General features: G+C 39.1%; 2 protein-coding genes across 2 annotated transcripts; one reads left to right on the forward strand and one right to left on the reverse strand.

Moving 5' to 3' along the window:
- Positions 1-1,991: 1,991 nt before the first annotated feature.
- On the reverse strand, positions 1,992-5,364 carry LOC112026055 (UBP1-associated protein 2A). Its single transcript, XM_024058732.2, has 2 exons — positions 3,677-5,364; positions 1,992-2,309 (listed from the first exon to the last, which is right to left on the reverse strand). Exon 1 carries the CDS (start codon positions 5,215-5,217, stop codon positions 3,688-3,690), a length of 1,530 nt encoding a protein of 509 aa, XP_023914500.2. The 5' UTR covers positions 5,218-5,364; the 3' UTR covers positions 1,992-2,309; positions 3,677-3,687.
- Positions 5,365-7,429: 2,065 nt separating this feature from the next.
- LOC112026071 (UBP1-associated protein 2B) lies at positions 7,430-11,370 on the forward strand. The gene is made up of 2 exons (XM_024058755.2): positions 7,430-9,039; positions 10,997-11,370. The coding sequence occupies exon 1, from the start codon at positions 7,525-7,527 to the stop codon at positions 9,037-9,039; it is 1,515 nt and encodes a 504-aa protein (XP_023914523.1). The 5' UTR covers positions 7,430-7,524; the 3' UTR covers positions 10,997-11,370.
- The last annotated feature ends 708 nt before the right edge of the window (positions 11,371-12,078 follow it).

Consider the following 12,078-nt stretch of genomic DNA (forward strand, 5'->3'; position numbering starts at 1 on the left):
TCCCTTTCAACCGAATGGCCTAAATAGATAACCTCCCATATTCCACGTCGACCAGAATTCCAGTGAATTTTGACGTCTATCAAACATTCAATAGTTTATTTTTCATAATTTCTAACAAGTTCTTGTCTTTTGTCTTTTTTTATTTTTATTTCCTCCAATTTCCCTTTTTTTATTTTGGTCCATCTTTTCATTTTCTTTGGAAGATCGAGATTATTCTAATGCTGGATAAATTGTTATCAATGAGAGATTATTACCATTCATTTAGACGAGCAGGCATATCATTAGACCATTCCCTCTTACCATATATTATTGCCACTTTCCCTCACGAAGGCACATTTGATAAAAACATTACAAACATTTTCGCATCATGCCCAACTCAAACGCACGCTTATTTAGATCATGTATTGGAGAATTAGATCGTGTATTGGAGAAGGTAACGACGGTTAACCCACAAGACCCCAATATTGCCAGGTTAAAAAAAAAGAAAAGGCACATTGAGTCTCTTGATGCTTTTACCAGAAAAGTCCGGAATAGGGATTAAGGTGTATAAAAATTTTTAAAAAATAAAAATAAATGAGGGGGATTAAGGATGAAAGACCCTTCATTGAAAAAAAAAAAAAAAAAAATTCAAAAAACGATGAAGAGACCCGCCAAATGGATCTCGGACCCAAAAAGAGCAGAATTTTGCAAGGCAACACTAATACCATTGACTACAATCCGCAGTGCCAAGTAAAGATAGAGGAGTTAGAGCTGCATATTCAAAGCATATAAACCTATTCAGCTAATACTAGCGTATGGCCAAATAAGCTCAATGCCTACTCAGACTAATAAAAGTCAAATGGATGCCACTTTAATATGCCAATACTCCATATGAATGTTTCTACATCAGAAAGATGCTTAAAATCCCAATGTCTGTTCCAGCTGTTATCAAATTTCCCAAGAATTCATTCATCTACAAAGGAACAAGCTACTCATAACCTCCAAGTAGGGCAACTGCAGAATTCAGCTTCTTACCTTGAAAGATCATAGAAGTTGGGTATTCCATCAGTAGATGCAGATCATCAACGCTATGGATCCATTCTTGCCAAGGTTCCAAGCCTTGTAAAAGCCACAGCCCTCTCAAACCAGAAGTGCATATTCCCCAAATTTCATGCACATGTAATGGCCAAAATATTGATAAATGACTTTTTGGAAACTGATGTAACAAGAAATTAGTCTACTCAACAACCCTATGGCACCAAAACTCAGAGCAGAAAATAGGACAAAAATCTCAAAGATCTTGGAAACCAAGAAGAAAATAATCTCTTCTTTTTTTTTTTTTTCTCTTGAAAATTTTACGAGTGTGGGATAACTCCATTAAAATGTAGAGAAGAATGCTTTCTTTTGCTGAAACCTCAGGTGACTAGAATGAAATTTAGAGGGTTTTTTTTTTTGCTTTTTTTTTGGGGGGGGGGGGGGAATTCAAAACTCGTTTCCAAAGTTGGATATCAAGAAATTCTTTAGACAAATTGAAGTTAAAAAATTTTTAAATACAGTCACCAACATTGTTGAATTCACTTAATTGCTTTTTAAGGTATCTTGAATCATCAAGGAGTTATGCACTAATGAATCTGTTGATCATTATTTGGTTAAAAAAATCCCAACTTCAAAGAAAAGACTAATAACAAGAGAGAAGATAATATGAAATTTATGATAAAATGCATATGAAACTGAAGCAACTTCCACCACATATGAAGGAGGAAAAAGCAAAATACAAAACCCAATGAGAGGATTACCTGATCTATATCCAGCTTGCACTTACTGGGCTTTACAGAGCTATAATAATAGAAGAGAAGTGGCATCAAAGCATCATATACAATCCTATTTCAAAGAATAAAACACAACTTGCAAAATATGATTTCAAATCATGGGATAAAAGTTTAAAATTTAGCTTATTACTATGTCTGGGGGAAAGCAACCACAGAATGAGGGCATTAGTTAATCCAAGGAGATGATAAGAAAAGCATTGTTTAGTAACACACTTAAAATCATGAAGAAACGCGATGTTCTCTGCCTCAAAGTTCTACCAGTACCCCAACACTTTTTAAGAAACAAGTTATTGGAACCAAAAATACTACATTGTTTTGAAAATAGGTGGAGGGATGAAGGTTGCTGAAATAGAAAGAAAATACAAATTTGAGCAAGTCTTTATGAGTTGGCAAATAATAACTTTTCAGTACAAATTTAAAGACGTCGTTTGCAAGAGTGCCTGGAACTTCTGAAGTATCACCAGAGTCCAAAACTAAATGATTGATGCATCTATGAGGGATCTGCACAATGAATACATAAGCATAAAAAGACCAAATTCAAAAACCAAAATTTACAGTAGAAGAACACATATAAAAGAAATAAATGCAGAAAATTTTATAGAATATGGAAGAAATTTTGAAGTGTTAACCCCATATTCTATTCAACTAAAATATATTCAGGGGAATATTTTGTAGCAAATGAAGGAATGCTATATGATGATTCAAATTAATTAAGGATCAAAAATGATAAATAGTTAAAACGCAAACCTGGATATGTACTGTGCAAAAAGAGAGGATGCAATGAAAATATACACTGAAACTTAGAAAGGACAATTTCTCTACAAAGTTAACACCCAAAATAAGGTAATACACATCAAAAAACACAGAAGAATAAACACAATTTTACAATCCAGAGCCTACATAGACGTAACATTGACATGAGAACTATGAAAGATTTATTTCAGATGAGAATTGCAAATAAAAGAACTGACAACAAAGCAGGTTTTATACATATTATGCAGAGCTGATATAAAATCTCTATTTGGAGAAATATCTTTACTGATAAAGATACACAGCATAAAGTCAACAATGCAAGAAGCCTAAATGATGTAAAAGACTAGGCAAATGTAATGTACCTGAAGAATTATTACAAGTCATGTCTCAATAAAAATGAAAAGAAATCATAATAGCAGAACACCATATTGCATTTTCTCTGCCTTAACCATCACAGAGGCCATAAAAATGGAGAATTACAATTATCAACCCAGAATGCCTTAAATAGAGAAGCCATCTAGCATTTTCTCTGAATATCCACACTACTATAGTCCACATTTTCAACCGACAGCAACACATGGGTTAATTATTGACCAACCCCCAACCAAGACCAATTTATTAATTGTTCCAACACTTTATAGCAAGTGACAAATACATGAAAAAGAAATGTGCAAAATATCCAGCCAAACTTTTCATATGGACATTATCTTGATGTGTATTAGAATAAGAACAAAATGTGCAGATAAAATTACAACTGACTGAATGCAATTAACAATATTTCAACCTTAACGATTGAGTTTAGAGAACACATCTACATTTCTTCATTTAAACATGTTTGATAGGCACGCTATATTGAAAATCACACTAAAAATCATGCTGTCTAACAGAAGCTGAAAAAATTTACTCAATGCATTAATAGCGATTTTTGAAAACAAAAACCAAAAACAGTTGTTAAACCCTCCCCCCCACCCCACCCCAAATATTATGTTCCCTTAATTTTGTACCACATAACCAGATTACCAGCCTTATGTTATGTTTTCAAAACTCTTTCTTTACTACAATACAAAAACTCAGCAATTAGATAATAAAAACATAATAGCACAGCTAAATGATACCTGAGGGTGACCTAATGACCCATGTATGGTGCACCGGCACCAGGATGAAGATGGGGCCTAGCACCACTGCTCTGCCCCATCTGTGGGTTCTGATACTGCATCACAGGCTGGTTTCCATAGCCCCCGCCACCGCCCCCAGCCTGACTCCCATATCCTCCTGCTGTCGGCGGCCCAGCTGCCTGGTTCATGGGAGCGCCACCAAGACCTCCAAGCAGATTACCAAGCCCCCCCAACCCGGCTCCTTGGCTAGCAAGTAATGTACTCAAGGCCTGACCCAGCACCGGGTTCAACCCAGGCGCTGCAGCCGGATTAAACCCAACTGTAGGACCTGAAGGCGCCATCAAATGCCCGGGTCCACCACCAGGGCCACCGGACGAATACTTATTCTTATCCTTTCTTGAATGGTAATGGTGGGGGTGAGGGTTGTGGTGGTGAGGATGGTGGTGTTGCTGCGGTTGATGGTGTTGCTGATGATGATGAAAAGGCTTGTTGCTGGGTTTTGGGCCATCAATAGCCCTCTGACAATGCAATGTAAATCCCTCAAAATTCTTATGAGGCTCTTCCAAAGCCTTCCTAGCACTCTCAACGCTCTTATACACAAAAAGCGCAAAACCCTTAGGCTTACCAGTCTGCTTATCAATCCCAAGTGGGCCATCCTCAATCTCCCCAAATTGCTTAAAATACTGAAGAAGCTTGTCCGGCTCAATCTCCGCCGAGACATTGCTGACAAAGATCTTCCTCTGAGTGTACTCGGAGACCGGAGGAGTGAGCGGCGGCGGGGCCGGGACGGGCCCGGCGGCAGCCAGCTGGCAGGAAGTGGTGCGATTGCCGATCTGCTTCTGGGGCTGCTTGAGAGCCTTCCGGGCGCCGCTCCGGTGCTTGAAGAGAATAAAGGCGTAGCCTTTGGACTTACCGGAGACGCGGTCGGTGACCGCCTTGCAATCCTCGATCTCGCCGTACTTGCCGAAGACGGAGGTGAGGGTTTCGGCGGTGGTGTCCCAGCCGAGGCCGTGGATGAAGATCTTGCGGTGGGCGGGGTCCGCATCGGCGAGCTCGCGCACGATTTCGATCAAGTCCGGGTGCTTGCTCACTCCCTTCTTGATCAGAGCCACGAGATGGTCCTTCGTGAACGGCTCTAGAAGCTTCTCCACGTCTTCGTCCTCGTCGTCTTCTTCCACTTCCTCCTCCTCCTGCGCCGCCGCCGTTCCGTTCGCTTCGGCTTCGGCCTGAACGGCGTCGTTCGAGGCCGCCTCTAGGGTTTCGTTCTGCTCTTGTTCTCCTTCTCCTTCCCCTTCCTCTTCTTCCTCGGCCTCTCCTTCTTGTTGCTGCTGCTGCTGCTGTTGTTGTTCCTCTGGGTCTTCTTTAGAATCGTCTACAGCCATGTTATCCTGAGCTTGTTGTTCTTCTTCTTCTTCTTCGTTTTCTGGGATTGGGTCGGGCTGCGGTTCGCGCTGCACTTCTTCGACTGGCTGTTCGGGTTCGGGTTCGGGCGCCTTGGCGGGTTCGGGGTCGGAGGATCGCAGCTTTCGCTTCTTGGCCATGGCGGAGAATGGTAATTAATTTAGGGGAATTCTTTCTTTTTCTTGCGTGTCGCGGGAAAGCAGAAAAAGGGGGGGCTAGGGTTTGGAGTTGTGGGAAGAGGATAGTGTTTTTATTTCCGTCGCTATTATGTGAGATGGGATTTTTAAAGGGTCTGGCAGAACATGACAGGACTGGATAATGCCTCATTATTGCCTCCGTTTTGGGCTTCCAAGGTTCGGCCTACTTTGCTATTCGGGCCTAGACTTAAGGTTTTTTTATTTTTTTAATAACTAACGGAGGATCGCAGCTTTCGCTTCTTGGCCATGGCGGAGAATGGTAATTAATTTAGGGGAATTCTTTCTTTTTCTTGCGTGTCGCGGGAAAGCAGAAAAAGGGGGGGCTAGGGTTTGGAGTTGTGGGAAGAGGATAGTGTTTTTATTTCCGTCGCTATTATGTGAGATGGGATTTTTAAAGGGTCTGGCAGAACATGACAGGACTGGATAATGCCTCATTATTGCCTCCGTTTTGGGCTTCCAAGGTTCGGCCTACTTTGCTATTCGGGCCTAGACTTAAGGTTTTTTTATTTTTTTAATAACTATAAAAGTCAAACTATTTTGTTAATTAGCACAGTTTTGAAACTAGTTAGATATCTAACGACTCGAATTTTTCAAACTCGATTTTACTGTAGCAAATCGAGTTTTAAAAACTCAATTTCTATGAGGTAAGGTAGATTAAAAAATCCATGTGGAACTTGAGTATCTAAGACTCGAGTTCCCTCCTCTGAAAACATAGACTCGTAACAGAAAATCCCAGAAAACAACACAAACCTACGACATTTCACATACCCACAATAGAACTGAAAACACAAACCCGCAACAAAAAAAATCCCAGAAAACAACAAAAAAATGTATAGACATTGTTTTAAACCACTTACTATCATATATATTTTTGAAATTTTTTATAATGGGCCTTGTTATAAAAGGGGTGAGACATTTTTGTAATGAGGACCTTAGGCTTAGGTCTTGAATTAGCACTGTTTAGTGTTTAATATAAATCTTGCCTTCAACAAATTGGGGAGACACCAAAAAGTCATATAGTGTAAGAGCGCTAACGTCTTTTGTCTTCCTCTTTCACTTTATGGCTTGTTTGGAAGTTTAGAGAGGGAGAAGAGTAGAGGAGAGTAGTAGGGAGGAGAGTAGAGGAGAATGATTCACCTCCACCTTATTTGGATGTTTTTAAAATTAGTAAGGGGGAAGGGAGTAATTAACCCTTCCCCTTATGTAATTTTGTTAATATAATAAGGGTAAATTAGGTAATTTACTTGGTCAATAGTTTATGTACTCTACTCCCCCTTCAAATCTTTCCAATTTGGGGGAATTAAAATTTGGGGGCTAGAGAGAGTCCAAACCCTTCCAAACTCCTACAAACCCCTCCCCCTCATTGTTTAAAAAACTTCCAAACAAGGTAATTGCATTACTCTCCCTCCCTCTACTCTACTCTCCCTCCTTTTTTAAACATTCAAACATGCCATTAATCTTAAAATATGGCTTGCTCTTAGCTACTTGTCCTTTGGACCCTTTCCAAGCTTAGAAGTGGATTGGATCCACTAATATAAGTATTTTCAGTCATTTGTTCTAACTAGCTAAGCTACCTAAACCACTTTCCTAATGTTTGTTTTCTTCATTGAACATAACCTACCTTACCACTTGATTAGTAAAGAAAAAAACCCTTTACTAAAAAAACAATAACTCAAAAGTTATTATGTTTCCTTTAGGGTTTGTAAGGAACTGCACTTATCATAATCAATCAAATAGTCGGGGTAGTGGTTTCAAAGATTTCATCAAATTTATAAAGTATTGTGTTTAAAACTCTTAGCTAGCATCTTGAAACCATCCCAACAAAGTCATTGCTAATGCTTCTAAGATGTGATACAACACACATCTATAAAATTAGATGCTAAAATACTTTGGTTTTTATCTTTAAATTTTAAGTTCATATTTTGTCTCTAAATTATTGAAAATTTTTTATTTTTGTACTTAAATATTATTAAAAGTTTGTTTTTTATTATTAAATTATTAAAAAAATTTATTTTTTTCTATAAAAAAAAGTTATTTTTCACTATTATTTTTGTCTTTAAACTATTGAATTTTATTTATTTTTTTTTTTTTATATTTTACCAAAAAAAAAAAAGGGTTCCGCGAGCCCAAAATCCGATAAGGTTAAAACCCCCTACCTAAAAAGCCCTCATTGTATTCATTCGTGTGAAAGTCCTGAAAAAACCTAACCCCTCTCCCTCGCTGAAACTTTGAAACGTATCAAAGATTCAAATGGGCAAGAAGCGCAAATCAGCCTCCAAACCCGAAGAAGCTTCTTCTTCTAAACCTAAATTGCTCAAACTCCAACCGCCACCACCACCCGCAGAAGAATCTGAAGAAGAAGAAGAACACGTCGAATCAGAACCAGAAGAAGTAGAAGTAGAAGAAGAAGAATCATCATCATCTTCTTCTTCATCTGAATCAGAAGAAGAAGAAGAAGAAGAAGAAGAAGAAGTAGCAGCAGAAGCAGAAGAGGAATCGGATGACAAATCTTCTTCTTCTTCTTCATCATCATCAGAAGAAGAAGAAGAAGAGGAGGAAGACGACGATACGAAGCGAGACAGTATCAAGAAGCTCCTAGAGCCGTTCGGCAAAGACCAACTCATCTCAATCCTCAAAGAAGCCGCGTCGAAAACCCCATCAATCATCGAGCACATAACCAAGACCGTGGACTCCGACCCAATCCAGCGCAAAATCTTCGTCCACGGCCTCGCCTGGGACACCAACTCCGAAACCCTAGCCGCCGCATTCAAACCCTTCGGCGCAATCGAGGAGTGCAAGGTCGTCTCCGACAAAATCACCAACCGATCCAAAGGCTACGGCTTTATCCTCTTCAAAACCAGCGCCTCCGCCCGCAAAGCCCTCAAGCAACCCCAGAAGAAAATCGGCTCCAGAATGGCGGCCTGCCAGCTCGCCTCCTCCGGCGCCAATCAGTCCCAGCAGCAGCACCAGCAGCCGCAGTCTCAGCCCGCCCCTGTAAGCGGCCGCAGGCTTTACGTGGCGAACGTGGGTCCTCACATTGCTCCGGAGAAGCTCAGGGCCTTTTTCGCCGAGTTTGGCGAGCTCGAAGACGGGCCAGTGGCACTAGGCGGATTGGATAAAGACACAGGTAAGTTCAAAGGGTTTGCTATACTTGTTTACAAGAGTGCGGAGGGAGTCAAAAAGGCATTGGAAGAACCTGTGAAGTTCTTCCAAGGTAACAAATTGCAATGCTCTGTTGCCACCGAAGGCCGCAGTGTTAATAAGAATAATAACAGTAGCAGTAATAGCAATGATGCCAAGCCCAATAACGTTGTTGCTACTAGTGTTGCTGGTGTTGCTCCTACTCTTCCTGTGGCGGCATTTAACCCGGCATTGGCTGGTCAAGCTTTTAATCCTGGTCAAGCGTTTAATCCCGGCCAAGCTTTTAATCCCGGGGCGGTTTTTATGGCCCAAAATCCAGCTTTAGGGGTTTTGAATTTGAACCATGTCGGATTTGGGTTTCCTGGTGGCGTGTCGCAGCCCTTGAACAGGGTTGGAAATGCTCCTAATCCTATGGGATTGACTCAACTCAGTGCAGGAGGCTTTGGTGCACAGCCTCCTATTAATAGTATAAGCCCTTCTGTGATTGGTAGTTATGGCGCTCAAGCTGCTTTGCAAGGTTTGGGCGCGTATCAGAGTTCACAAATGGCTCAATCTTCAGCAGTACCGAGACCCCAAACTGGTACTGGACCCGTTGGAACCATGCCATCTTATTTAGGGCGCTAGGTGAGACATCTACCACACCCATTTTGTTAAATGTTTTCGTGTCTTTCATAATTTTAGGTTGTGCTGTTACTTCTTAATATGCATTGAGTTGATTTTGGAATAGATTACAAACTTGGTTTTTGTGACCTCATTGGGGTTTCTTGTTGAACATTAGCAATTGTAAAAGAATGCATGCATTAGATGATTTGCTTTCTTGTATAAATCTGAACTTTTTTCTTATTGCGCAGTTTAGTGCACTTAGATCTCAATTGACCATGCTTGAGTTCGCTGTTAGAACTAACTTTTGAGTATGTCTTCTAAGGTCTTCTCATACTGTGGGCAACTATCAAGCAATGTTGTGTGTGAGCTCATGAGTGTGCACCAAGTAACTGTGTGTAAGAAATAAATTTATTTGAACAGGCTTATTGGAATTTATAAGAACTGAAGAGAGGAATGCCAGAGGAGCACTATAAGTAGTTTTAATTGTGAAAACAAAGCTAATGCATGGTGGGGAAGTATTTGAACTATAGCTTACTGGTAGTATTAGATAGAATCTTAAGAGCAGATTCATGGGAAAGTGTATAGTATCATTGTTTCTTTCCAACTAAATAATGCTTGTAAATCAACCAGTGGTGCTTTGGGCGGGGCTAAGGTCAGGCAATGGCTTAACTGACCTGATGGAGTGCCTGTGGCCCCCTATCTGTATCTAGGCTCTTTAGTGGATATAGGATCTATGTGGTCAAACCTAGGCAAGGTAGCTATGGCCTGTCACCACCATTTACCATTTTTATTCAGCAAAAAAAAGAAAAGTCACATAAATACTTTATTTTCACCTTTATGTTTGTTACTGTCTTTGGTACTCTTCTTTTTTGGATAATAAATTATATTAAAAATTTGAGAAAGAGTAACTCAGTTCTTAAAGATAGATATGCATGCTGGGTACATACCCAACTATCCCTGATAAACTATAAAAAATACAGGGATATCTTAAATTCTACAAAATTAGATGGTCTGCCCTCTTCTACTAATAGCCAAGAGCGTTAACAAATATCTATTTGATCCTATCTATTGGCATCTCACACCAGTCAAAAGTTCTATTTCTTTCTCTCTATGGTCCTTATTAAACATGATGGTTTTAAATCCAAACTCTATCTTTGGTACTCTTACATATAGAGATTCAATTGTAGAGATACATGAACTACCCAACATCATGGCCTAGTGGTTAGAGTCTTGGTATGTGGTAGGTCTTGATTTCAAACCTTTCTGGATGACAGTGGGATGCTAGTTTGGTTTAAGGACTATTGCCTTTTAATACCTGAAACCGTCAATGCTTTGGGTGGGGCTCAGGTCAGGCTATGCCCCAACCCACCTGGGGTACACCTGCTATCCCCTCACAAAGGAACTACCATTGCTATGGCTGGTACCCCCTCATTCAGATAATAATATAACTTTTCTTTTTTGATAGGTAAAAGCTTATTATAACTTTATAAATCATTCATTTTGGATATTGGATTTTTTTTTTTTTTTTTTTTAATGTTAAATCCAAATATCCAATCATAGATATTTTCATTGACTTATCACCCTTATGTCTTGTATGTATTGTCTGTTCCACTAATTGTGAAATGGAAGAATATTGTCCATTTGGATTCAGCATTTTGTTGAAAGTTGGTCAAAGTATAATTGTGCCTAAAAAAATGTGAGGCTTTCAAAAGCTATATATAAGCAAATAAGTTAAAAGAAAAAACTGTGTATATGACCTCCGTTTTTTCCCCTTTTCTCAAGAGAATTGGCATGATACAATTTTTAAGAAAATATAAGTGTTGCTTACCATCCAGGTCAATTACTTCTTAGATAATTAATGATGCTTGCTTTTGCAACTTGTTGGATTGCTGTAAATTGTAATGACCAAAAATTTGGGATTAAGGTTTGGTTATTGTTATTCCGTTGTTGTTTAAATTTTGGGGATTGCTGATTTCAGGTCTTAAGTCAAAGCCATGAGACACAACAACAATGATTGATGCTGGGACTCCAATTAAGGTGAAGCTGAGGTAAAATGTGATGTGTTATTTGCTTTAGGTTGTTATTGGGCCTTGCAATGACCTGCCTGTAACTTTGAAGGACTTCTGTGAAATCATTCTGACAGTTGCTCTATGAATTTATTGAGCTCTCTCTCTCTCTCTCTCTCTCTTGTAGTGTCATTTGTTCTATTAATATCTCGTTTGTCTATTGAGTTATACACACGCATTTTAAATGCGTGGGAGGGGGAATTTGAACTAGAGATAGATGTTTTCATTGAACAGGAAAACAGGAAATATTATTGGATTTTAAGGGTTTTTTCACCTTTTAAGGCTACGTTTCTGCCTTAGCCTGTGGGGGCTTGAAATCTATAGTTTATTTTGTGTTTTTAAGTTTGATTAAACTGGTTTGGGTATCTTATGGTAGTGCTATCCTTCTGCAGTTCTGCAAAATCTTTTAGTTGCCCTTGCCGATTTCTGCTGGCTAATTTGCCTGGTTTGCATTATGGATTGCCAAGAAATAAGAATGTTTACAAGGTTATATATTTGTTCACTTGGTCGCCAGAACTGGCCTTTGAAACCTTTTATTTCTCTTTATTAGAGCATCCACAGTAGTGAAGCTATTTTTTTTAGCTATTTGGCATCACAAAAAGTTATTTTATCTATTTTACCTACTTATTTTACAAAACATCCAGCAGCAGTGGATTTATTTTAGCTTTCAACACAATAAAATAATATAAACATCATAATAAAATAATATATTTACTATAATAAAATAATATATCCCACTACCAAAGATATACCACAAACTCATCAATGGCACAATTCACAACTACTGCCAACCAAGAACAACCACTCACAACCGCTGCCAAAAATCTAATACATCTAGATTTCAATAATATGAAGAATGAAAGATTTCGACAATCATATCTGCGTGAACCAATAGAAAGGGTTGGATTACTAGGACCCACAATCCATCAATTAAAAATTAAGGAAAACCACAAAGCCTCCAAATGAAAATCAATGGATCCAAGCCTCCAAATGT

The sequence above is a fragment of the Quercus suber genome, unplaced genomic scaffold (genome assembly GCF_002906115.3).
Source record: "Quercus suber isolate HL8 unplaced genomic scaffold, Cork oak 2.0 scaffold_909, whole genome shotgun sequence".
NCBI lineage: Eukaryota > Viridiplantae > Streptophyta > Magnoliopsida > Fagales > Fagaceae > Quercus > Quercus suber.

What these genes read in the sequence shown, in the direction of transcription:
- LOC112026055 (XM_024058732.2), bottom strand. Translation starts at nt 5,217, where the DNA reads ATGGCCAAGAAGCGAAAGCTGCGATCCTCCGACCCCGAACCCGCCAAG.
- LOC112026071 (XM_024058755.2), top strand. Translation starts at nt 7,525, where the DNA reads ATGGGCAAGAAGCGCAAATCAGCCTCCAAACCCGAAGAAGCTTCTTCT.